The following is a 26,460-nucleotide window of genomic DNA, read 5'->3' as shown; positions in this document are numbered from 1 at the left end:
TGTGGGACCTGACACTGTCTCCAAGATCACTGTGGGAATTGAGTTGAAGTAGGAGACACTCACCTGGCATCCACTGCTGCAGAACTGGTTGACTTCCTGGTGGGTGGAACCCCTGCTTCTGGTGTCTGAAGTCACTGATGTGACAACAGGGGATGCCCTAGCGGTTTTTCTGACACGTTTCATGGCCCTCTGGCCTACTAGAGACCTAGAGGACAGGCAGGATTCATGAGATGGAAGTCTGGGGAGGGCCTGTGCCCTCTGATGATGTCACCACACTACTGCCCGATTCTTACTAAGCCCTCAGACAGCAGGAAGCAGGCCTCAGGCAGCAGAAAGAGCAAGGTCGCCAGATCCACACAGCTTGGCTACAGCTAGGTCAAGTGCCAGCTTTATTCAACAGGAGGTGCTGGGACAGGGATGAGGGGGAAACAAGGAGCTGAATCAACTCAAGGTCTAACTTTCTGGGGAGGCAGGATGGGTGATAGATGGGTCAGGTCCAGCCTAACGGAAGTACTTGGGACACTCGTGGGTAACCAGGTTCCAAGCTTGATCAAAGGCTTCCACGACAGCTGGCTTTAGGGGCCCTTCCTCAGTTGCATCCAAGTTCTCCTCCAGCTGCTTCAAGCTGGACATGCCCAGGATGACCGCGTCCCCAAGGGCAGTCTGGAAGGGGAGATGGTCAGACTTGAACACATTTCTGCTGACAAGTTGCTTTACTCACCTACCTCTCCCTGCTGTGCCTCTCCAAGATTGGGGATCTGTGTTTTTAATTTAAGCCTATATTATTTCAGCAAGAATTTGTAACCTGTAATCCATATATTCAGAAGGCAGAGATCAGGAGGATGGCAGTTCAAGCCAGCCTGGGAAAATAGTAGACCTTACCTGGAAAAAACCCATCACAAAAAAAAAAGGCTGGTGGAGTGGTACAAGTGGTAGAGTGTTTGTCTAGCAAGTGTGAGGCCCTGAGTTCAAACTCCAGTAGAGCAAAAAAAAAAAACGATATTGCCTCTGAAGACTGGTATTGACAGAGCCTGTTGCAAACCTGTGTGGTCAGGTGACCTCTCAGCTGCCAGCTGCTGCTTTTCCTTTGCAGGTTGGTTGTGGGAATTACAGATCTTGGGAAGTACTCCAGCCTGGAACTTACCAAATGCTCACTGAAGGGGACCCATTACCATAGAAAGCCCATGCTGGATAAAGGGGTGAGAGAAATTAACCAGGAGCAGGAGGGAGAGAGAAGAGCCCCAAGTGCACAGTGGGTTCTGTATTCCAGGCAGACAAGAACAGATGCAATAAATGCAAATGTTTGAAAAAAATGTAGGTTTCAGAGTCAAATCAATATTCCCCTCCACATGGAGCTGAGAGACTAGCCAGGTGAACTGGCTTCTCTGAGCCAGGTTTCCTGTATAAAAATTAGGATGATCATGCTTTTCTAACATATATCTATACATTTAAGTTATTTTGATTAGATAATATATTTTCATATAAAAAAATCAAAGGATAGAAGTCTAACTTCCACCTGTTCTCTCTGTTGTTTCCCTTTCTAGAAGCAATAATGTAATCAATATTAGCAAATATGTGTAATTTTTTTTTGTACTTGAGAAAAAAATTGCTGTTTAGCTCACACTGGCCTTGAACCCATGATTCTCCTGCTTCTGACTCCCCTAGTGCTGGGATTACAGGGATGCCCCACCTCCCCTTGCAATTCTTATTTTTTTTAATCTTAATTTTTTTTGGGGGGGGGTTGAACTCAGGGACTTAAGCTTGCTAGAGATTGCCACACTTAATAGGGCCATTGTAAGAAAGTGTTTGTAACCAGGCACCTCAGACTTCTCGAAGAACAACAGGATTTCTACCCAAAAGAGCTGGGCCACAGAAACACTTGAGAGGAAGGAAAGAAGTAATCACAGAAGTAACCAAATGGCCCTGGAGACCTCAAGGACCCGATTTCCCCCTTCCCCCCAGCACACAGTGATGCTGGCCTACCTGGAGCTGGGAGTGGTGGTACATCCACCTCAGGGCAGCCGACGTCATGCTGGGAGCACTGCTGCCATAGCTGGCCTGCAAGGCCTTCTCCACAAGGGCAATGGCCTTGAAGTGATCCTCCTTCCAGTACCTGAGCAGGTGGGAGGATGGAAGGGGGTCAGCACTGAGGGGCCTGGATCCACAGATGGGGGCTGAGCAGTCCAGGCATCAGACACATACAAATTTCTAGGTCCCTCACACACCAGATACTGTTTTTAGTCTCTGGTAAGGGAAGGATGCAGGAGACAAGAACTGTAGCATCTCAGTTGTACTACCAACACAACTCCCTAAGTCAGGACTCTTGAGCTTCTTTAGCACCACACCTGGGTGCCCTGAGTTACAGAAAGACCAGTGACGAGTCCTGGCTCCAGGCCAGCTTCTGTGGCCTTGGCTGAGCTACTCTCTGCTCCGCCCTCACTGATCACCTCAGGGAGGTAAGGAAATGCTCCCCACCTGTCCCATACTGCAACCATAGCAGGTGAGAATCTGGTCATGCTTCCTGGACTGCAGTAGGTAAATGGCAAAGACCTCCAGGCCCTGATTCCCCAGGGAAGAGGCCTGGGCCCTGGCAGTGTGCAAAAAAACATTGGTCAGGGCAAGGGTTCCTAATGCCAGCTGGAAGCATAGAAACCCTTGGGGTGGAGGGATGCACATAAGAGAGTTTGGGGTTTCAGTTTTTCTTTGTAGAGCTGGGGATATAATCCAAGGCCATATGCATGCTGGGCACGTGCTCTACCACTGAGCTACACCCCAGGCAGATAAAACTTTAAATCACAGCAATACACACAAGGGGCCTGCAAATATCAGATGCTCCCCACTTACGTCCTTGGCCATTGCAACAAAACTAGCAGTGGAGTCTCCTGCAGGAAGCATGGCTTGGGATAGAAACCCTTCCCTCCCAGGGAGAGAAAACAAAAGACAAATAGGTCACACTGTCACAGAAACAACCTTGCAGGCCTCTACAAATCTAGAAACATGAGCTCTCCTGAAATCCATAGGAGATGTCTAAATTTGATGTGTGAAAGAATGGCAACCTAGTGAATACTTAAGAGACATCACAGTAAGTGCCTGAGGGAAAAGAAGCTGTAAGAGTTTCCAAAGTTGCCACTGAAGAATGTCCTAGGTATAGGACATGGTTGGGCACACCTGTAGTCCCAGCACTTGGGAGGCTGAAACAGGATGATCAAGAGTTTGAAGCCAGCCAGAGATACAGAGGCCCCCCCATCTCATAAAAACAAAAGACAATGACAACAAAATAAGGAGTGGGGGTAGAAAAGGAATTGCTTCTAACCATGAGCATGTGGTATGGCTGATCCATTTTTCAAAATTTATTTAATGATTTTGGGTTTTTTTGGCAGTTCTGGGGATTGAACCCAGGGTCTCCAGAAAGCGAGGCAAGCACTATACCAGTGATCTACATCCCCAGGCCAAATGTTTCAACATATGAAAGTGGAGAAAAGAAAAGGAAGGGAAGAAGTTTGTCTCCACCAGATGAGACACTGATGACAGTTTTACTGCCAAGAGTTCACAGACTTAGACTCATTGGGCCCCAGGTGTCAGCACAAATACCCAGGTTCCTCCAAGGCATGCAAGAATTGTGACATCCATTGGGCAGTGGGGCATCTTCCCAGAGGAGAAACATAGTGCTAAAACAGAGCAGAAGGCCAGGGATCTTCTGGCCCTGGAGCCCTCCCCAGAGAATCATGACAACCAAGGAGGGAACTGGGAGGGTCAAGGCACCCAAGTCACAGCACCAAGGAAGGGAATGCAGTCTCAAGGATTTACGACCTCAAAGTAAAGGACCCACGCCACTTCCCACCCAGACACAGCCCCTACCCCTGCTCACCGATTTCTGTAGATCTCAGCCCAACTGAAACCAAAGAAGCGGCCTGCAGGCTGTTTGCCATCCTTGTCCTCATACTTGTACCTGCCAGTCAGCAGGCCTCCTGCAGGAAGGATGAAATCAGACCCCTGGCCCAGACTCCTCCCAGAAGATGCTGGATCACTCACAGCTCTAGATGGGGGAACCCAATCCAAAAGGGATGGGGACACAGCCCAGCCTCTTCACAAAGCCTTCCTGCTTCCCTGGGCCAAGGCTGGGCATCAGGGTAGGAATAGGGAGAGACTACGCAGGAATGCCCACCCAGCACAGAAGGGTTTTCCCATGCAGCTCATACCAGCCAAGGGGTTGAAAGCATAGAACCGCAATCCAAAGTGCCTGAGGCAGGGGAAGAGCTCAGCTTCCACCTGCCGGGTGGTGGCGTTGTACATGCCCTGCAGGGAGAGGGGTAGGTGGAGAGGGTGGACAGGTCAAGGGAAGGGAACCCCAGTGTACCTTGTCAAAGTTCAGACTTTGCAATTCTAGGACCCTAACAATCAAGGCATGCATCTAGTGGTGGTGGTGGAGGGGGCTTAAACCAAGGAACATTTATTCCTTCAGCCCAGACTCATGAGAACCGACTCCCCACTGCATGACAGACTCAGAAGCAGAAGGCAAAAGGACACTTTGGACTTTCTCCAGGACATTTCAGTAAGGTAGAGTGTAAACGGGTGGAAATAATGAAGAGGCGCTTATAGTGCACTAGGAACCTCTGTGGCCAGTGCCTGGCACTAATCAGGTGTACAAACATTCATTGAGTGAATGGGGAGGAGGGGGTAAAGCAGAAACTGAAATCTCAGGCTCCTGGGGCAGAGGGAAGAGGAGCTCCCTGGGAAGGGCCACTTCAGGGAGACCTGAGCACTTCTCCCAGGGAGGGCAATGAATGTTCCAGGCTGAAGGGCAGAGCAGAGCAGGGAAGGAAGGGACCAAGGTGTGTGTGTACTCGGACAGGAAGGGAGCAGGTGCCTGGAGGCCAGGCTGAGGGACTTGGATATCATACTGAGGGATCCTGAGAGCCATCCACAGGCTTTGATCAGGGGAGTGGCTGCTATGTAGAGGGCCCAGGGGCAGTTCAAAGAGAACCCAGAATCAGCAGAATCTTAGTGCCTGAGGTCAGGGCTGTCCTGGCACACCAGGTACTGCTCACCTGGTACACGGTGGGCATGATCCAGCCGTTGTTCTTGCAGAGGGTGCAGATCTCAGCCACCTCCCAAGAGGAATAGTTGGAGAGGCCAAGCTCCACAAACTTGCCCTGCAGGGGAGAGGCTTGGTGTCAGCCCAGCACAGCCCAGGAGACCAGGAAGGGGATACTGGAGTGGGCTCTGTGCCATCTGTGCTCTGGGTGCCCTGGTGCCTCACTTTCCTGGTAGTGTCAAGATGAGAACAGGAACACACAGACCACCTCCCTCCCAGAGCTCAGGGGGCCACCCTCACCTCCTGGTGTAGCTGGTTGCAGGCACGTAGAGTCTCTTCCACAGACGTGTCATGGTCAGGCATGTGTAAGTAGAAGAGGTCCACTCGGGGACACTGCAGTCGTTTCAATGATGTCTCCAGTTGGAACCGGAGACTGTCAGGCTTCAAGGAGTTCCCAGCCAATGGGTTGGCCTTGGTGGCAATTTTCACTTTTTGGAGCGAGAAATGGAAAGTCAGGACACTTTACCAACCATCAGGCAGGGCATCTAATACAATGGGTAAGAGACAGACGTGGGTTCAAGTCCTAGGTGTGAATTACTAGTTTGCTGCCTTGACTAAGTTACCAAACCTGTCTGAGATTCAGTGTTTTCAGTTGTAAATAAGAGAATGCAAATCCCTTATAATGGAATCCTGAGGACTTTCTTTTCTTTTTTGTATTTCTGGGAATTGAACTCAGAGCCTTGGGTTTCCTAGGCAAACACTCTCCCATTTGAGCCACAACCAAAGTCCTTTTTAGTCTTTAGTTGTTTTTTGCTGTTGTTTGTTTTGTTTTTTTCTTCTTCTTTCAGATAGGGTCTCATGCTTTGGCCGCGACTAGCTGAGGACTGTGATCTTCCTACCTCTGCCTCCAGAGTAGCTGGGATTATAGGCTTTTGCCACCACACACCCTGAAATTCCATAAAGATCATGGAAAGTGGTCTTTGTAAGCCAATATTATCTTCAATATTACATTCATGTATGGGCAACTAGAAGTGCCAGGATGTGCCAGGCCTGGCACCTGGGCTGATAGAGGCAGAAGCTCCCTGTCCTCAAAGACTTGAAGTCTTATCTCACAATTTGTTTTTTTGGTGGTACTGGGGTTTGAATTCAGGCCCTCACGCCTCCTAAGCAGGCGCTCTAAAGCTTCAGCCACTTTACCAGTCCAAGGACTTGAAGTCTAATGAGCCATACTAGAGAAAGAAAGTCAGGGAAATGCACAGGTGCCACAAGAGCCTGGAGCAGAGGAGTGGGAGGCTGCCTGGGAGCTCAAAAGACTTTCTTGAGAACCTCACTATGAATGTCTGAGGCAGGTTTTAGGCACCAGTTGAGAGGATAGGTGGAAACCCTCATTCTAGAGGAAAAACATAGGCTTTAAAAACTCAGCAGCAAGAATGCCCTGGGTGGGAGCCATGCCTGTTAGTCCATTATCAGAGCACCAGGTGTGGGGTGGAGGCCACAGGGCAAGAGAAAGGGCCTCAGATAGATGCCAAAGGGCCCTGAGCACCCCATGGAATATGGACTTCAGGGGACTCTAGGGAGCCTCTGAGCACTTTGAATCTGGGAACACCATCGTCAACTTTGTAGTTTTGAAAGATGTTTTGAGTGCAATGTGGATGAAGGGCAGGTCTGGAAAGAGGGAGAACAGTGAGGAGCGTGCAGCAAGAATTGGGGAAAGAGACTGGGGTGGCCTGAAAGGGACCTCTGAGAAGGAAAAAGGTAGGGATCAAATAGTGACTTTGCCCATGAAGAAGGCCAGCAGATGGCCATCCATATGAGTCCATACTTTTCTCCCTGCACCTGTTTGAGAATCCTTGTTGATTAGATGGATGGGTGAGAGGTGTTACCTCTTCTACCTTTCCACACTTAGGAAGTCACTTGTGTGGCCTGAGGGATGTAACTGTGGCAGGATAGATCAGGGGAAATGAGGCATGGAAAACAGGAGCCAAGAATTCAAAGATAAACACTGTATTAATAAATAGCTTGATTAAAAGCACTCAGGCACTATTTGCTTTAAGATTTACACTCCCCCCTCAATAACCTGCAACATTTAGTAAAAAGAAAAAGGAGAAAAAAGAAGCCCTCTTCCTCTGACCTGGCTGCTTGTCCAAATAATTAGTGCACTCTGAGAACTGAGCAAAGATATCTTAGAGAAAGATGCTTTTCCTTGGGGAAAAAAAAATGCTTGAGAAAAATGTGTCTTCGGGCACAAAAAATGTTTGGAAAGAAAAATATTTATCTTGAGGATGGACACCTATCTTGATGGGAGAATCTGGCAGAACCCATCCTTTGTTTAAAGGGATGCTCAAAAATCTATGTTATAATGACCCAAGTTTAACAAGTGGACCAACCTTGAAATCTCCGGGGCTAATTAATAAAACAGTGTAACAGCAGGAATGATTAAATGTTCCAGGTGTCCAGGATAAAGGAGGGCACTTATCTTAGAGTAAAGTTGAACTAAACCTTCAACTCAGTTTTTCACCATGTATACCACTGATGTTAGAGCACTCATGGCACCTCTTATCAGATGTGCCCACACCCATGTCTGGGCTGTACACTATCTTTCTATCTCTGCTTTGCTCTACTAATAAACTTTCTTGGTCTCTACCTAGATGTGTTCTAAAAATCTCTTTTTGCAACAACATCACAAACTCAGTACCCAAGGGCCAGGCGAGGGTATCTTTCCTTTTGGAGACCCCTCCCTGGAGCATCATCACTTCCAGTGACATAAGCACAGCCCTTGAGACCCAGAAGAGAGCAGGTTTGAGGAATTACACAGCACTAAGAACTCCACTACTTCCCCTCCTCCTTCTTGATAGGAACTTAACTTCAGATCTGAGATCTTCAGACTTTGGCCCTCTCCCCCTGGCCTCAAGGATGTAACAGAAGGAGAGGGTCAGGAAGAAAACCAATAACAACAAACAAACAAAAATCAGAAATAAGATCCGTGTCCTTACTGGAGGCAGCAGAGGATCTAGAAAGATTATGGAACAGATCCTTTTGTTCCAGCTACAAGGCTGTGAGCAGGACTTCACTGGCTGGAGTAGGGAGTGCAGGGTATGGGTGGGTGGGAAAAAGCCACAGAGTGGAAGAGAGCAAAGGGTACTGCTAAGAACAAAGTTGGGCTGGGGTGGAGGGGTGGGGTGGCTTAAGTGACAAGCACTGGCCTAGCAAGCTCCAGGCCCTGAATGTAAATCCCAGTAATTCCAAAAACAACAAAGAAACTAGCTTGTTCTAATGATGGGCGCCTATAGGCCCAGTATTTTTTTCTTTTTTTTTTTTTTTCAGTACTGGGGTTTGAACTCAGGGCCTACACCTTGAGTCACTCCACCAGCCCTTTTTTGTGTTGTATTTTTTTCCAAATAGTGACTCATGAACCATCTGCCCAGGCTGACTTTGAACTGCAATCCTCCTGGTCTCTGTGTCCTGAGTAGCTAGGATGACAGGTGTGAGCCACCCACACCCAGCAAGGCCCAATGTTTCTGAGCCTCACTTGGTGCCTACAAAGACTTCAAATGGCATCAGACCACTGAGGGACGCTCCTCTGCCCCCACACACCGTCCTCTCCAACTCCTTGGTATTGTCTTTGCCTACCCACACCCCCTGCACCCAAATGTACTTTCCTCCCTGCTTCAATCTTACACACTCCTGATTTTTCTTTCTTCCTTCCTTCCTTCCCTCCCTCCCTCCTTCCTTCCTTTCTTTCTATTTTTTGGACCTAACTTTGCCCAGGCTGGCCTTGACCTCAGGATACTCTGCACTTGTTCTCCTATCCCTTCTTTTAGCTCCCTTTGGTGGCAGCTTTCTTCAGTGGTTCTCTCTTAAGAAGTGCTCTCTTTCAACTTCCAGCCAGCTTCAGAGTCCCACCTTCCTGGTGTGAGTAGTGTCAATTTCTCTCTTCCATCCTCAGACACAGCCTTGGTACAGAGAAGGCAGGTGCATGACTCCCCTGTCCCTATCCCCTTTAGGGGGTCATTACAGCTACCAGGACTGCCACCCTGGAGAAGCACCAACCACTGCCAAACCAATAGGCACTGGGAGCCACCAGAACAAGGTCTAGGGCCCTGAGCAAGGCTGGCATAAGCAAAGGAGGAGCAGATCTGCTGCTGGTCCATGGTCCAAAGGGCAATCTAGGGCTGTGCCCAGGAATGCTGGGGAAGTAACCACAGGACTGGAGCACATGAGGCGCTGCGTGCACACCTACCAGTCAGAGAGGAGGAGCTGACTTTGACAGATTCCCAACCTGGTCAGTGCCCCACCAAGGAGCAGCCACGTGGTTCCAGGCTAGATCAGGGTTGGGGCATCGCTGTGGGGACAGTACTAAGAAGGAGGGGTAAAGGAGTCAGGAAAAAGCCCTTTCCAGTTGTCCGATGCTAGACGGGCCTGAGCAGGTTGGGGTTCACAGAGCTCTGGGGAAGGCAGGGAGAGGCCAGCGCCCCGAGAAAGGAGCTAAGATGTGCTGGGGAGGGGTCCGCTGTGCAGGGCGCTGGGAGGTCAGGGGCTGGAGTTACCTTTGCAGCCACTGCGACCCAGCCCGAGCCCCATGCCGCCCAGGAGGGTCTCGGACTGGCCGTCGGTGTACACGAAGGCCGTGTCAATCTCGGTGTGGCCGCGGTCCACAAAGGCGCGCACGGCCGCGGCGCTGGCCGACGCGTCCATGCTGCTCCCCATCAACATAGCGCCCAGCACCGTGGCGGGCCGGGCCTGCGACGCCGGGCGGGACATGATGGCAGCGACTGAGGCGGGAGACGCTAACAATGTGGGGTCAGCACAGCAGTTCTCGGTGGAAACTGAAGTTGGAGCTTTAAAATGTCGTCTAGGTCACGCCCATTTGGGGCAGGGCAAGCGGAGAGAGCGCAGAGAGGTGCGGCTGGGCGCGCGCGGCTCGGGCTGAGCTGGGTCCTGCACTGGCACAGCTGGGTCCTGCACTGGCACTGGCTCTGCGCCACCCGCAGCGCGGCTGCGCCTTCCCGTGCGACCTTCGTTCTGCTGGAATGTGCCCACAGCTGAGCTGGGTGCAAAGGCAGCGCGCGAACCCAAAGGCCAAAGCCTGGAGATTCCTCTGGGCTCCCTGCCTTGTCGCCCCTCCTTTCTCAGCTTCGCTCAGAGCTGTCCTGGGGTCTCTGCGCCCCCCACCCAAGGACTTTACGGGTGGGTCACCCTAAGGCCTGCCCCGCCAGCAGTGCTGAGCCTTGCCAAGGGCTCCGCACAGCGTCCCTGTCAGCCTGACTTCCATCCATCCAGGGGACACAGCTTCCAAACCTGAGAGCCAAACACACACTTGGTTCAGAAGGCAAGGTGCAGAGAATTCACAGGTGGCAAACGTGCGCTGCAGGAAGTATTTGCAGAGGTTATCTAGGCAGAAGGGAATTTGAAGAAAAATGAGCGCTGGAAATAGTAAGCGTGGGGAAAACTAAAGAAGGTAATGGCGCGCTAGGACGCTCAGTGGCGAGTGCTTGTCTCGCATGCAGGAGGTCCTAGGCTCCATCCCAGCACCACCAAAGGGGGAGAAAAAGATAGCTGGGCCTTTATAAGTTTACCATGCCCTTCGCACATGACTCGGCGATCTGATTGCCGGGTATTTACCCAAGGGAAATGATAACGACTCGGCAATCATATTACTAGCTGTTTACTTAAGGGCAATGAAAGTGACTCAGCAATCCCACTCCTAGCTAGTTACGCCTGGGAAATGAAAACCTGTGTTCACAAGAATAGGTAGACACAAGTGTTTAGGAGGCTCAGCGGCTGCGGGGTTGTTCAGAGCGAGGACATTCCCGAGGGCCCCAAGCTGGCGCTGCGGGTGTGGACGCGAGCGGACAGCGCCTCCTGCGGTTCACCGGCCGCACCTGCCCTGCCGCGCCTCTGCTTGCAGCCCGCCCTGCAGCTCTGTACCTGGTTTCCAGCACCTCTTCCTCCCTGTTTAAGGTTTATGTCCATGTTTGACGCATAGCTGTTGCGCAGCCGTTGGTACCTGTAATGGGGAAACATAGCAAGAAGCTTACAGCCGCGGTAGTGAAAATTTTTTTCATGTCAGAGATTGAGAACTCTTGCAATTGTTTGTCATCCTTTCCTCTCCAGACAAAAGATAACAAGAAGTTGCAATCAGAAATCCGTTGGTCTTATTGATCAAGCCAGGAATAAGCCAAAATGTCAATGTCAACTGCTGTGTCAAATCAGTTCCATTGCAACAAGATGCCCCATCTGATTGCATGTCAGCACTAGGTAGCAGCTGCCACCACCACCTATCTCTACAACCACTTTGCTGCCACTTTCACTGTCCTTTTCTACTAATGGTAAAGGTGAAATTAGGAAAGAAAAGACCACTGAAGAGAGGCCTTTTATTGGGCCCAACATTGCAATCCCAGGGAGCAGCACAGAAGGAAGTATTCTGGCTGACCTCCAAAGAGAGCTGAGCACTCTACTTATATATCCAGAAAGGGGGTATGACAGGGTATCTGCACCAATCATGGCACAGTCCCTCCTGTCGCCAGTTATGTCAGTCCCCTGTGCAAATGAGGGACTGGGATTACACCAGTCACAGGCCTTCTGCTGGGACACCAAGGGAAGCACTCCCCCTCTGGCCTGTAAAGTCATCTACAGTTAACACAGCCTGTGATGGCAAAAATTCAGTCCTGGGTCAGTGACTTCAGGAACCAGAGCAGGCATATTTGTCAGTTAGCGTCCTGCAGGCGTCTGAGTGTGAGGGGAGCAAACGTGAGGAGTGCAAATGGCAGAAATGGCTCTGGCAATAAATGGCAGAAATGACCCTGGGAATGTGAAGGGAACAAATGGCAAAAGTCACTTTGTCTTAGGTAAAGGAGATGGACAGGCATCCTTAAAAACGAACATCCAAGAAGACGTGAGAAGCGGGCTTCTCACCCACATAATGAAGTGCAGCAGTCTTTCTCCTAGATAAGGGAGATAGAGAAGCATCTTTCTAGACAAACGTCTAAAGAGATGAAAAATCAGACCCCTTAAGGAAAGTAACACAGCATACTTTCCCAAGATAGCAAAAGGGGGGAGGTCTCACCAAGATAACAAGCAGTAGTCATAAAATGCATATGCTAGCCCTCAAGGACAGGATGCATTAACAAGGCCATCCTGGAATGTCCAGTCTGATAAGGATGGGGGGGGCAACCAGATGGTTGGGCTCAGCAAGAAGTTAATTAGACATCCAATTACAAAGGTAACTTCAAAGTAGAGTAGGGGAAGCCTAAGTCAGGCGAGCCCTATATTACCCCTTAGACTTCAGCTATTCTTTGGCTTAGCCCTTTCAGTAAGCCCCGCCCACCAAGGTGTTTTGCTATCATTTAAATGAAATTTGTGCTTGCTTTAACTCTTAATTCCTGGTCCTGTGTCCTTAGTCATCTACTACACCAGGACATGGACTCGGGAACAATACTCCAGTAACATGATGAGTGTTCAAAGCAGTTGATGCTGTCATGAGGACAGGTCAGCTGGCTGCTTGGCTAATAGTCCTTCACTCAAAGCAAACAACACCAGGCAAGGGTCATACAGCTGTCCAATAGGGAGTGAAATCACCCAGGCCCCCAACATCACAGCATATTTCAAGGGAAAATGAACATTACAAGAGGTGCTTGCAATTGAGGCTTATCACAACATAACAGTGGTTTAAAGAATTTTACAGTGCTCTAGCAATGCTTAACTCCTTCCCCAGTGCCCCAGGAGAGCTGTGTCCCTGCCATCTGTCTCAAACCTTGTACCGGAGATACTGGTTATCTCAATAAATTTTAGTGTATGAGATTAATGACAATTTCTGATATATCTACAATGCCATTGTCACAATAATAAAATTAACAATTCTTTCATATCATCAAAGAAGTATGGTACCAGGTCCATACTTACATATTGCTGATTGGTTTTGTGTTTTGAGACAGGGTCTGGCTCTGCTGTCCACCTGGTCTCAAACTCCTGTGCTCAAGTGATCCTTCTGCCTCATCCTCCCAGGTTCTGGTAGTATAGGCAGAGACCATTCTCCATTTTTTCTGATGAGAAATCTGCCCTCATTGCATTCATAGAGGTGAGATATCACTTTTCTCTCTATGGTCTTGAGATTTTCTTGTTTTTAGTTGCAGAAGTTTTAGTTTTGCATGACTGGGTTTTTAACCCAGGGCCGCAAACTTGCTAGGCAAGTGCTCTACCCTTTGAGTCATACCCCAGTCCATTTTCTTTCATTTGTTTTCAGATAAGGTATTGCATTAACTTTTTTTTTTTATTTTTATTTTTTTACTATTCATATATGCATACAATGCTTGGGTCATTTCTCCCCCCTGCCCCCACCCCCTCCTTACCACCCACACCGCCCCCTCCCTCTCCCCACCACCCCCTCGATACCCTGCAGAAACTATTTTGCCCTTATCTCTAACTTTGTTGAAGAGAAAGTACAAGCAATAATAGGAAGGACTGCATTAACTTTCCCAAAGGTGGCCTCTAATAGTGATCTTCCTACTTCTGCCTCCCACGTAGCTAGATTTATAGTCATGCACCACCACACCCTGCTGATTTTTTTTTTTACTGAAAACTGGAAATTTTGGATACTGTTACAAGTGTCTATCTTATTTAAAACTCCTGTTTTCATGGTTTTCCTCTGACACAGTTTAGAGCTCCTTAACTGCCAGGTGGGAATAGGAATTCAGGCTCCCTATCAAGTCTCTGCTATCCCCTCCTGGTTAAGAGGGGTTGGAGGTCTCCTTGCTGATCTAGACATTGCCACAACTGATACCACAGACAGGCCCCTTTCACTCTGGGTAGAAGCAAACATCCTGATTCTCCACTGGGCCTCCTCTGACACATTCCACATGTGGTTCCCGATGACACCAAATCTCAGACACCTCCTTATTGCCTGGTAAGAATGAACCAAAGCTCCCTACCCGGACTTCTCTAACACCACCCCATTACGACTTGGGTGGTTCCCTACAGCCTGGGAAGGTGGGAGGCCAAGGTTCTCCACTTAACACTTGCAGACACCAGCAGGTGTGAGGTCACAGTTAAGTTTATTTCTCTCTATTGTATATATCTTATATCTTTCCACCCGTTCATTAGTTCTTTCCGCTGCACATAGACGTTTTTTGGGTAATTTTTTTCACCATCTGTGTAAGGTGGCATTTTCAGGTTGTTAATAGCTTCCTTGGCTTCAAGTGTAGGATCTATGAGGCAAAAAGTGAACCTGGAAACTCACCCATGTGTCATTCCTTGGGTTCCGAGGTCCCTAGCTAGTTCAAATTCTCCTTTCCACCATCCAGGGCCTTCTTCTGCTGCTGTTGTACATAACATGCCCTGGGTGTAGTTGTACTTAGCAGCAGTAATAGGAAATTAGGGCTACTTCATCTTCATGACAGCAGAAGTGATTCTGGCATTTGCAAATCAACTTAAACAGCCCAGTGTGGTGACATCTGCCTGTCCAGTTAATGGGGAGGATCAGACAGGAGGATTGATTGACATCAGTTGTTCAAGGTCAGCTTAGGCAACACAGACTTTTCTTTAAAAATTCTGAAACATTGGCATTTGATGTGGCAAACCTCTGTAATCCTCATTCTGGGGATTCTGAGACTGGAAGACAGGAGGATTATGAGTACAAGGCTAGCGAGTACAAGGCTAGCAAATTCCAGGCAAGCCTGGGCTGCAGAATGAGACTGTTTCTCAAAAAAAATTAATAATATACTTTGTATGTGATTGAGCAGTCACATTCTTAGATATGTACCAAAGGGAAATAAACACCTGTGTTCAAACATAGACTTGTATACATATGGGGAAACAACCAACTTGTATGGATAGACACTGTGGTTTATCCATACAATCAATAGGATAGAATAAAAAGCATGAAGAACTGATATGCACAGTTAACCTGGAGGAATCTCAGACACATGCTAAGTGAGAGAAAATGGATACAAAATCTACATGCTACTTGATTCCATTTGTATATAATTCCAGGAAAGACAAATTTATTAGCCTGTGTGAAGCTGGGGGTTTAAATCTGCAGTAGTAGAAATAAAAGAAAAAGGCAAGAAGGAAGTGGGGAGGGAGGAAGGAAGAAAGCAAGGGAAGCAGGGAGGGAGAGAGGAAGGAAGGAAGAAAAGGAGGGAGGGAGACAAGAAGAAAAGAGAGAAAAAGGAGAGAAAGAAAGGAGGAGAGAAAAGAAAAGGCAAATTGATAGAGACAGGAAGCAGAGCCATGGTTGCCAGGAGCAGAATTTGGTGAAGCAAGATTTTGACTGCAAAGAAGCATGAGAAAAAGGAAGGTGGTGGCACAGGACTATAATCCCAGCACTCAGGAGGCTGAGGCATGATGACCGCAAGTGCCAGTATAGATTTGGCTAAGGAGCAAAACCCTGTCTCAAAATTAAAAAATTTTAAAGACCATAGGGGACCAAATTGTTAATACAAAACACTACACTTCAAATTGTTAATTTTATTGTCTGTGAATTATGCCCCAATAAAGCCTATTGTGAAAGGTTTTTATTATTCCAAAATGCGGGGTAAAGTTATAAGGAGATACCATTACACCTGCCATGAGAATAGGTAAAATTAAAGAACTTAAATGACCACCTCTTTTCCACCAGAATCACTGATGGCGGCAGCACTCCAGCTCCACTGAACTGTCTTTCTTGTCAGGGAGACAGTCTTCTAGACGAGGCTCCTAAAACCACAGCTTTGGGTAGAACAGCCATTGAGACAGTCCTTGTCACTCAGTCATGAGCACAGTCAATGCCTAGGACACCAACAGGCTTGTCCTTGATAGGAGACTCTGTCACATCACAAGTGTTCATGGGTGGACATGACCCAATTCATGCTGTTTGATTCAGAAAGAACATATTAAGGATGGGAATGCTGGATCAAACAGCTAGAACCTCCTCCTTATATTACACAAGCTCTCTATCAAGGTCTACAAATAGATGAGCTCAAAGAACATGCACTGCTCAGCAACAGGAAGTTCAAAGCTTAAGCAATAGCAAAATCCAAGTGCCAAAGTCCCAACCTGTTACATGATTATCATGGCACCCGTCATTCTTTGAGGGCAGAATGAGATGGAAGACTGAGAGTAGAGGCTGATGTCCTGCTGCCTGGATCAAAGTCTAAGCTGCCCTACAGGAGGCTCCTTCACACTTCCACATGTGTTTGATTACTTGCTACTGAACACCTGATAGCATTTCAGGGTGTAGAATGACCGTCCTCAGCCTCCTACTGTCCTCAAGCTTATCCTTCATGACTGGGGGCGCTGAGCCAGTGACTTGCTTAGTGCAAGTTGTGAAATGTCTTTGGAAGCTGCAAAAATGAAGATTGCTTGAGGGTTGGGGGCATGACTTGAGTGGTAGAGTACCTATCTTGCAAGCATGAGGTCCTGAGTGCAAACCACAGTACTTCCCCCCCAAAAAAAGATTATTTAAGGGTCCCAGACCTGGAGGCCCATGTCTATAGTTCTAGCTACTCAGGAGGCAAAGGTGGGAGGATCACCTTTGCCTAGTGAGACCCAGTATCAAAAGAACTGACTTGAAGACTATGGCTTGCATTTGTCCTCAACCCAGAGCTGCCTGTCTTTGTTCACCTGTCTCAGATGGCACCCAGCAGATTTTCTTAAATGATGCTTTATCAGAATGTATTGCAACTTCTGTTACTGTAATAAAAGTTTGGATATATGCCAATAGATACTGGTATACAAGTGTTTTCATAACTCATTAATGAAATAATCTAGGGCAATTTAAAATTGCCCTAGACGAGGAAGAGACCGTGTATTGTATACCTTACCAGGTGAGAACTTTTGGAGTTTCACCTTTCGCTGAATAAATATTGAAAGAAGACCTTAGCCAAATCCAAGTTCAATCATGGCAGCAGATCAATCACTAATGTTCAGTGCCGATGGAGCAAAGTGATCACTTTCACTTCAGCTTCAATAGCCCACAGTGACTTCACATCCACGGCACCCACGGCTCTTCCTTCACTGCAAACAGTGCTGTAAGCTGAGGAATGGCGTCGTGTTGATGCTTGAATGAGGAGTGTGCTGTCCTCCAGTGCTGTGGCTCTGTCGTGAGTCCTTGACTTTGCAGGTTTGGAGAGGAGGCAGTTTCCCCTGAACGCGCTCTACTGAGCGTCTCCCAGAGAACTCCAGCGACTCCAGGAGACTCTGAGCTTCTGAGCAGCACGTCAGAGCCTTTGCACCTGGCTCAAGAGAGTCACGTGTGTGTCACTTGTGCCACTCAAAAGGGACTGGACATCGCCCTCCAGCCCAAACACTCATATGCTCCCCTGCTAATTTCAGTCTCAGCCTGAGTCCTCTTCAGCCACAAGCCAGAGCGACAGAACTTTCCATGAAGACAAGCTCTGCGGAGGATCTCTATGCAACCTTGCCATGAACAAAAGAGATTTCCTCAGGCTCCATATCTGTATTTCCTGCCTTAAGACAGGGTGTATGTCAGCATGGGAGAACTTACTCCAGCAGGATTAGGAGTCACAGAGTCAAATAATTGTCAACTTAGAAGGGCCAGGTGCCTGCTTAATCCAATATGAAGCACTGCATTTTCATTTCTCAGGGAAGGTGACAATAATACACATTCTTCTCAATATTTACCACGTATATGGGGAATATAGTGATATTACTGGCCATATGGAAAGGAGAAAACTGGCACGAAAGTTTTGAATAATAATAACTTTTTTTTGATACTGGGTTTCAAACCCAAAGACTAGTGCATGCTAGGCAAGTGCTGCACAGCTGAGCTAAACCTCTATATAATTCCTTTTTTGGTTGTTTGATTTTTGTAAATGGGGCCTTGCTGTGTTACTCAGTCTGGCCTCAGCCTCCTGAGTAGCTGGGATTACAAGCATGAAACATCAGTCCCTGCAAATTGGTAATTTTTTCAAGCAGAAATTTGCATCTGAAGATTATGATCTAATTTGTGCAATGCAGAAGTTTCATTTTCACATCACTATGACAGTTAACTTGTTATTCTTTGCTCTCTTTCTTCTTTCTTTCGCTCTCTTTTTTTGTTACTCTTTGCTCTCTTTCTTTTCTTTTTTTGAGCGGGAGAGGACATTACTATGTAGCCCAATTGACCTGGAACTCCCAGTTCTCCTGCCTCTGCTTCCATTACTAGGAAAACAGGAGGACCCCACTGCATCTGCAGTATCTAATTTTTTACCTAGATAAAATAACTCTTTTTCTAAATTGTTTTTTGGTCAGACTAGGTTTTGAACTCAGGGTTTTATATTTGCAAATCAGGCACTTTACTGCTTGATCCATATCTCCTGTCCATTTTACTCTGGTTATTTTGGAGATGGGGTCTTGAAAACTATTTGCCCAGGCTAGCCTCAAAAATTGATCCTACATAGCTCAGCCTCCCAAGTAGCTAGGTTTATGGGCATGAGCCACCAGTGCCTGACATAAATTTACTCCTTTTGATTCCATGTTTTCTTATGCATGTCAGATGAATAAAGCTGGTGGGTGGAACCCACACATCGGGTGTCAGAAGTCTGGTAATGGGTAGGGCAGCAGGGGAAACAATGTGAGGATTTCTAGTATATGGTTCATGGCCCTCTTTTTCCATCACGAACACAGGGTGAGATCCTTTCTAGCCCACTGCCAAGAGGACACGCTGAGTTCAGGGGTTGGAATTTGGGGGAGACCCTCCCAACTGCCTGTGCCCTCTAATGACATCACCACCCCTTTCTCCCCATGCCCTCAGGACAGCAGGAAGCAGGCCTCAGGTAGCAGAACTAGCAAGGTCACCAGATGCACACAGCCTGGCTGAAGCCAGGTAAGTGCCAGCTTTATTCAACAGGAGGTGCTAAGGCAGAGCCCAGCCAGCTTCACACTGAGGGCAACTGAGTGGATTGCAGGGAAACAGAAGACAACCGATCTGGAATAGGGATGAGAAGGAAAGAATGGGCAAAATCAGCTCCTGGTTAGGGTGGGAGAAAGAAGAGGTGACAGGCAATGCCCACTTGCAGTCCCAGTACAGCCTAGCGGAAGTAGTTGATACTCTCATGGACAACCAGGTTCCAGGCTTGATCAAAGGCTTCCACGACCGCCGGCTCCAGGGGCCCTTCCTCAGTTGCAGCCAAGTTCTGCTCCAGCTGCTTCAAGCTGGACATGCCCAGGATGACGGCGTCCCCGAGGTTAGCCTGGAAGGGGAGACGGCCACACTTCAGCACTTTTTTGCACAATGGTGGCTCCAGTCACTGGCCCCCTCCACCATATCCCTTCTAAGACTGGGATCTGTACTGTTTATTTTAGCTTGTAGTATTCTTGCAGGAATTTGTTTCCTCCACATACAGTAGTGACCTTTTGGATCTGAAAGCCTCACCTACACCCATGTGATTGGCAGAGCACCTGGGGGAAGGGAATCCTGGGTTGGTCAGGTGACCTTTTGGCTTCCTGCTGATTTTACTGTACAGGGTGAATATTGGATTTGCACACTGTGTACAGTACTTGCTACAGGCCTGGCACTGACCAGTTACTCACTAAAGGGGGCCCATTGAAATAGAACACCTGCATTGGAGAAAGCAGTGATGGAAACTAACCTGAGACAGCAGGGAAGGGGGAGCCCCAGCTATACATGTAGGTCTGTCTCCAGGGTGGTAGGAAGGGATGCAATAAGTACTAATGTTTTAAAAAAATGTAGGCTCTGAGTCAAGTCCATGTTCACGGGCCATACTCCATGTGGACTTTAGCCAAGAGGACTACCCTCTCTGAGCCAGGTTCCCCGGGTAAAAATTGTGATGATCACAGTTAATCAGGCCATTGCAAGAAAGTGTTTATAACCAGGCACCTCAGAGTTCTCTGAGAACAGCAGGATTTCTACCCAAAACAGCCAGGCCACAGAGACCCTTGAGAGGAGTTAAGGAGTCATTACAGAAGTAACCAAATGGCCCTGGAGCCCTCAAAGCCCCCGTTGCCCCTCCCCCCAGAGTACAAGAGACCCTGGCTACCTGCAGCTGGGAGTGGTGGTACATCCACCTCAGGGCAGCTGACGTCATGCTGGGGGCATTGGTGCCATAGGCACCCTGCAGGGCCTTCTCCACCAAAGCGATGGCCTTGAAGTGGTCCTTTTTCCAGTACCTGAGCAGGTGAGGAGGGTGGCACAGGGGTCAGGACCCTAGGGGTCACTGCAGAGCAACCTATTCCTACAACACTGAGGGGCTTGGGTCCTCAGGTGGGGGATGGGCATTCTGAGGACCAGACACATTCAGATTCCTGGCCCCTCATACACCAGGTGTTATTTTTAGTTTAGGGTTGGGGAGAAATTCAGGGAGCATAAAATGTGGCATCTCACATGCTCCCCATGTGCTACAAGACAACTTCCGATGCAGGGCTCTCAAGTGCCTCCAGCACCACACCCATGTGCTCCAAGCTTCAGAAGAAAAACCAGTGACAAGTCCTGACTCCACTGCAGCTTCTGGGGCCTTGGCTGAGCCATCTCCTGCCCTGACCTCGCTGATCAGCTCAGAGAGGGAAAGAAACAGTCCCCACCAGCTCCACACTGTGACCACAGCAGGTGAGGATCTGATTGTGCATTCTGGACTATGGTGAACTCGTGGCAAAGACCTCCAGTCCCAGATTCTCCCAGGGACATGCCTGGGCCCTGGCAGTGTACAAAATCCACTCAAGAGCCACTGGTCAGGGCAGTGGTTCCTAATGGCAGCTAGAAGGATAGCAAACCCCTGGGGTGGAGGGGTGCACGTAAGAATCTTAGGGTTTCTGTTGTTCTTTGCAGAGCTGGGGATGTAATGCAAGACCACATACATGCTGGGCACATGCACTACAACTGAGCTGTGCCCCCCACCCCCAGGCAGATAAAGCTTTAAATCACAGCAATGCACACAAGGGGACTGTAAATATCAGATGCTCCCACTTATGTCCTTGGCCATTGCAACAAAACTAGCAATGGAGCCTCCTGCAGGAAGTGTGGCTTGGGATGTCCTTCCCTCCCATGGGCAGAAAAAGGCAAGTGGATCGCACTGTCACTGAAGCAACCTTGTAGACTTGGTTTGTGCAAGTCTACAAACAGGAGCTCTCCAGCCTTCCATAGCAGACGTCAAAATTTGATGTATGAAAGAATGGCAACATAGTGTATACTTTAGAGCGGCCACAGTAAGTGCTGGAGGCAAAGGAAGCTCTAAGAATTTCCCAAAATTGCCTCTGAAGAATGGGACTAGGTATGAGGCATGGTGGGACACACCTGTAGTCCCAGCACTTGGGAGGCTGAGACAGGATGATTAAGAGTTCCAGGCCAGCCTGAGCTATAGAGATGGACTCTGTCTCAAGAAATAAAAAGCAAAGCCTGGTGCCAGTGGTTCACAGCTCTAAACCTAGCTATTTAGGAGGCAGGGATCAGGAGGATCACAGTTTGAAGCCAGTCCTTGGCATACAGTTTGCAGCACCAGGGAAGGGACTGCTTCCTAGGAAAGTAGGAAGCCTTAAGAATTCTCTACCCCAGTCTAAGAGGACCCATGTCACTTCCTATCCTGTCTGCTCCATCCCAGACTCACCTATTCTGGTAGAGCTCCGCTACTTTACTCCCAAAGAAGCGGCCTGCAGGCTGTTTGCCTTCCTTGTCCTCATACTTGTACCTGCCAGTCAGCAGGCCCCCTGTGGGAAGGAGGCAATCAGACCCCAGCCCAAACTTCTTTCAAAGCTGCCAGACCCAACACAGCTTTGCACTAGAGAAGGAAGGAAGGAGGGATGGGGACACAGTCAGAGCTCTAAGCAAAGCTCTCATTCTTCCCAGGGCCTGTGCTGGGCATCCCCCAGGGCAGGAATACACAGAGTCCACCCAGGAATGCCCACCCAGCACAGAGGAGCTGTCATCATGCAGCCATACCAGCCAAGGGGTTGAAGGCATAGAACCTCAATCCAAAGTGCCTGAGGCAGGGGAAGAGCTCGGTTTCCACCTTCCGCAAGATTCCATTGTACATGCCCTGGGTGGAGAGGGTGCAGGAGTCAAGAAAACGAACCCCAATGGGTCTTGTAAAACCATAGGTTAGTCTTCAATAATCCTAGGACCCCAACAATCATGGCATATGCCTAGTGGTGGTGGTGGAGGGTGTTTAGGTCAAGGTATATTAATTTCTTCAGCCCACACTTATGAGAACCAAGTTCCCACTGTATGACAGATTCAGAAGCAAAAGGCAAAAGGACACAATACCTGTACTTGCTCCAGGACTTTTCAGTAAGGTAAAGTATAAACAGGTAGAAATGACAAAGAGGTGCTCATCGTGCACTAGGAGACTCTGTGGCCAGTGCCTGGCACCAAGCAGGTGTATAGACATTCACTGAGTGAATGGGGAGGAGGAAGTAAAGCAGAGCCTGAAATCCCAGGCAGGGGGTGAGGCTCCCTGGGGAGGGCCACCTCAGGGAGACCTGAGCACTTCTCTCATGGAGGACAATTAGTGTTCCAGGCTGAAGGACAGAGCAGGGCAGGAAGGAAGCGACCAAGGTGTACACTCAGGCAGGAAGGGAGCAGGTGCCTGGAGGCTGGGCTGAGGAACTTGGATATCATCCTGAGGGCACCTGGAGCCACCCGCAGGCTTTGAGGAAGGGAGTGTGGCACAGAGGGCAGTTGGATCTGGGATCAGAGCCTGAGACCTTGGAGCCCCGGCACACCAGGTACTGCTCACCTGGTACACAGTGGGCATGATCCAGCCATTTTTCTTGCAGAGGGTGCAGATCTCAGCCACCTCCCAGGAGGAATAGTTGGAGAGGCCAAGCTCCACAAACTTGCCCTGCAGGGGAGAGGCTTGGTGTCAGCCTAGCACAGCCCAGGAGAAACCTGGAAGGGGACACGGGTTGGGGTCCTGGAAGTCGGGTCTGCACCAGCTCCACTTTGGTGCCTGGGTGCATCACTTTCCTGGTAGTGTCAGATTAGGACAGGAGCACACAGACCACCTCCCTCCTGAAGCTCAGTGAACTTCCTCACCTCCTTGTGTAGCTGGTTGCAGGCACGCAGTGTCTCTTCCACAGGGGTGTCATGGTCGGGCATGTGTAAGTAGAAGAGGTCCACTCGAGGACACTGCAGTCGCTTCAATGATGTCTCCAGCTGGAACCGGACACTGTCAGGTTTTAGTGTGTTCCCATTCATTGCAATGGCCTTGGTATCAATTTTCACTTTTTAGGGAGAGAAATGGAAGTTCAAGACACTGTACAACCATCAGACAGGGCATCTAATATAAAGATTAAGAGACAGACGTGGGTTCAAGTCCCAGCTCTGCCATTACTAGCGTGTGGCCTGGACCGAGTTCCTGAGCCTGTCTGAATCTCATTCTCTCAATGAGGAATGCTATCAGGAGAGGAATGCTAACACCTTTTAGGGCAGTTGAGGACTGAGCAGACATGCCTAGAAGTGGTCTTTATGAGCCACTGATGACTTTCCTCTGGTGTTTAAATATGGTGCAGCTGGATGTGCCACCATGCACCTGAGCTGGTAGACACAGAAGCTCTCTGTCCTCAAGGACTTGAAGTCTAAGAGGCCTCAGTAGAGTAAGAGAGGTTCTTATGGCACAGGTGTCACAAGAGCCTGGAGCAGAGGAGTGGGAAGCAACCTGGGAGCTCAGAAGGCTTTCGTGAGAACCTCACTATGAATGTCAAGGTTGGTCCAGAGACCATCAGTTGAGGACAACTGGGAATCTCATTGCAGAGGCAGACACAGGCTTTAAAAACCCAGGAGCCAGGAGCAAGAATGCCCTGTGTGGGAGCCATGTCTGCTAGTCCACTCTCAGAGCACCAGGTGTGGGGTGGAGACCACAGGCCAAGAGAAAGGGCCTCAGACAGATGACAAACTGCCCTGAGCACCCCATGGAGTATGGACTTCAGGGGCTGTAGGGAGCCTCTGAGCACTTTGAATCTGGGAACTCCATGGTCAGCTTTAGTTGTGAAAGATGTTCCTGAATGCAGCATGGAGGAAGGGCAGGTCTGCAAACAGACCTGTTACTGGGAGAACAGTAAGGCAGATGTAGGAGGAACTTCGGAAAGAGACTGGAGAGGCCTCAGTGGGGGCCTCCTGAAAGGAAAGGTGGGGTTTTGCCCATGAAATCTATCCAGTTGATGACCCTCCGAGTAAATCCACATTTTTGTCCTGACCGTAGCAACTTTGTGTTTGCTTTGTTTTTGGTGGTATTACGGTTTGAACTTAGGCTTCACGCTTGCTAGGCAGGCACTCTACCACTTGAGCCACTCCACCAGCCCCCATAGCAACTTTGAAAGGAGAGTAGGGAGGTTTGAAGTCCAAGTTCAGCCTGGGCAAAAACTCAGGGGAGACTCCATCTTCAGCAATAAAAACCTGGGTGTGATGGCACGCACCTGCCATCTCTGCTATGCAGGGGGCATAAATAGTAGGATCACAGTCCTAGTTGGTCCAGGCATAAAATAGAGACCTTATTTGGAAAATAACTAAAGCAAACAGGACTGGTGTGGCTCAAGTGCTGGATCATCCACCCAGCAACGCTGAGGCTATGACTTTCATCTTCATCATACTAATGAAAATAAAATTTCAGTGCCTTTTCCTATTTATGCCCACTACCTACAAACTCCCAGCTTTTCTTTCTACATTTGTGTGTGTGTGTGTGTGTGTGTGTGTGTATGTGGTATTGGGGTTTGAACTCCGTGCTTTTCATGGAAGACAGGTACTCTATAACTTGAGCCCACCTCCAGCTCTTCTACATTTTTTGTTTATTGAGATTAGATCATTGTCCATATTGGCCTTGAACTCAGGACCTTCCTGCCTTAGTAGCTAGATGTACAGGCAGGAACTGTCTTTTTCTGTTTGTTTTCTTTTCTGGCAGTACTGGGGTTTGAACTCAGAGTCTCACACTTGCTAGGCAGATGTTCTACCACTTGAGCCACTCCACCAGCCCAGAAGTTGTCTTTTCTTTCAGTCTAAAGTTCCCTTTGGAGGCAGCTTTCTCTGGTGGCTCTCTCCTGAGAAGTGCTCCCTCTCAACTCCCCAGCCACCATCACAGTCCCAGCTTCCTGGTGTGGAATTGTCAATTTTTCTCCTCCAGCTTCAGACATAGTCTGGCACAGAGAAGGCTGATGCATGACCCCCACAGCTCTAACCCCTTTAGGGGGTCACTACAGCTCCCAGGGCTGCCATCCAAGAGAAGCACCAGCTACTGTCAAACCAACAAGCAGTGGGAACTCTCAGAACAAAGGTTAGCAAGGTTGGCATGAGAAAAGGAGAAGATGTGCTGCTCCACAATGCCATCTGGGCTGTGTCACAAAATGCCAGGATGGTAAGCACAGGACTGCTGCAGAGGAGACCTGCAAGTACATCTACAGGCCAAGATGAGGGGCTGCCTATGATAGATTTCCAACATCGGGCTGGAGGTGTGGCTCAAGTGATAGAGCACTTGCCTTGGAAGTTTCAAGTACTGAGTTCAAACCTTAGTATTGCCAAAAAACAAAAACCAACCCCCTCAACATTGTCAGTGCCCCAGGAGGTGCAGCCACGTGGTTCAGAATTAGACCAGGACTGGGGATCCCTGTAGAGCAGGTACTAGGCCACCTCCTGGTAGAAGTGGGAAAGGAGTCAGGGCAAGCACGGTCCAGTTGTCCGATGCTAGACGGGCCTGAGCAGGTTGGGGTTCACAGAGCTCTGGGGAAGGCAGGGAGAAGCCAGCGCCCCGAGAAAGGAGCTAAGATGAGCTGGGGAGGGGTCCGCTGTGCAGGGCCCTGGGAGGTCAGGGGCTGGAGTTACCTTTGCAGCCGCTGCGACCCAGCCCGAGCCCCATGCCGCCCAGGAGGGTCTCGGACTGGCCGTCGGTGTACACGAAGGCCGTGTCAATCTCGGTGTGGCCGCGGTCCACAAAGGCGCGCACGGCCGCGGCGCTGGCCGACGCGTCCATGGTGCTCCCCATCGACATAGCGCCCAGCACCGTGGCGGGCCGGGCCTGCGACGCCGGGCGGGACATGATGGAGGCGCTGCAGCGACAGATGTGGACAACCGGTGAGTCCCGCACAGCAGTGGGCTGCACCAGCTTCCGCGAACCCGGGCTGTTTAAGAAGGCAGCTTGGCCACGCCCACGTGGGCGGAGCAAGGCGCGCGAGGGGCGGGGCAAGCGGAGGGAGGGGCGGGGATGTGCACCCGGCTCCGGTGGCTCTGTCCCTCTGCACTGGCAGTGCGCCACCCACGCACAGCGTGGCTCTAGTGCCACACACACTATACTGGTCGTGGTCACAGGTGCCTAGGACTGAGCTGGGTTCTGGGCTGCGCGCGAACCCAAATGCCGAAGGCTGGGGTTCCTCTGGCTCCATGTCCTGTCGTTCCTCCTCTCCTGGCCTTGCTCAGAGCTGCCCTGGGGTCTCTCCCCCATCACCCGGGAGGGACCTTAGGTGGGGTGACCCTAAGGCCTGCCCCGCCAGCAGTGCTGTCCCACAGCTGAGCC

The 26,460-nt window shown here is 49.4% G+C and overlaps 2 protein-coding genes across 2 annotated transcripts; both read right to left on the bottom strand.

The window, feature by feature from the left end:
• Window positions 1-372: 372 nt before the first annotated feature.
• On the bottom strand, window positions 373-14,448 carry LOC109687483 (aflatoxin B1 aldehyde reductase member 3). The gene is made up of 9 exons (XM_020165390.2): window positions 14,271-14,448; window positions 10,964-11,042; window positions 9,583-10,426; window positions 5,336-5,523; window positions 5,049-5,153; window positions 4,200-4,296; window positions 3,869-3,968; window positions 1,984-2,113; window positions 373-663 (listed from the first exon to the last, which is right to left on the bottom strand). The coding sequence occupies exons 3-9, from the start codon at window positions 9,794-9,796 to the stop codon at window positions 502-504; spliced, it is 996 nt and encodes a 331-aa protein (XP_020020979.2). The 5' UTR covers window positions 9,797-10,426; window positions 10,964-11,042; window positions 14,271-14,448; the 3' UTR covers window positions 373-501.
• Window positions 14,449-18,796: 4,348 nt separating this feature from the next.
• On the bottom strand, window positions 18,797-26,059 carry LOC109687482 (aflatoxin B1 aldehyde reductase member 3-like). Its single transcript, XM_074081179.1, has 7 exons — window positions 25,773-26,059; window positions 22,998-23,185; window positions 22,699-22,803; window positions 21,903-21,999; window positions 21,571-21,670; window positions 20,011-20,140; window positions 18,797-19,203 (listed from the first exon to the last, which is right to left on the bottom strand). The coding sequence occupies exons 1-7, from the start codon at window positions 25,984-25,986 to the stop codon at window positions 19,042-19,044; spliced, it is 996 nt and encodes a 331-aa protein (XP_073937280.1). The 5' UTR covers window positions 25,987-26,059; the 3' UTR covers window positions 18,797-19,041.
• Window positions 26,060-26,460: the final 401 nt, after the last annotated feature.

Source organism: Castor canadensis, chromosome 7 (genome assembly GCF_047511655.1).
Source record: "Castor canadensis chromosome 7, mCasCan1.hap1v2, whole genome shotgun sequence".
NCBI classification, from domain to species: Eukaryota; Metazoa; Chordata; class Mammalia; order Rodentia; family Castoridae; genus Castor; species Castor canadensis.
This window is presented reverse-complemented; position numbering and strand designations above follow the sequence as displayed.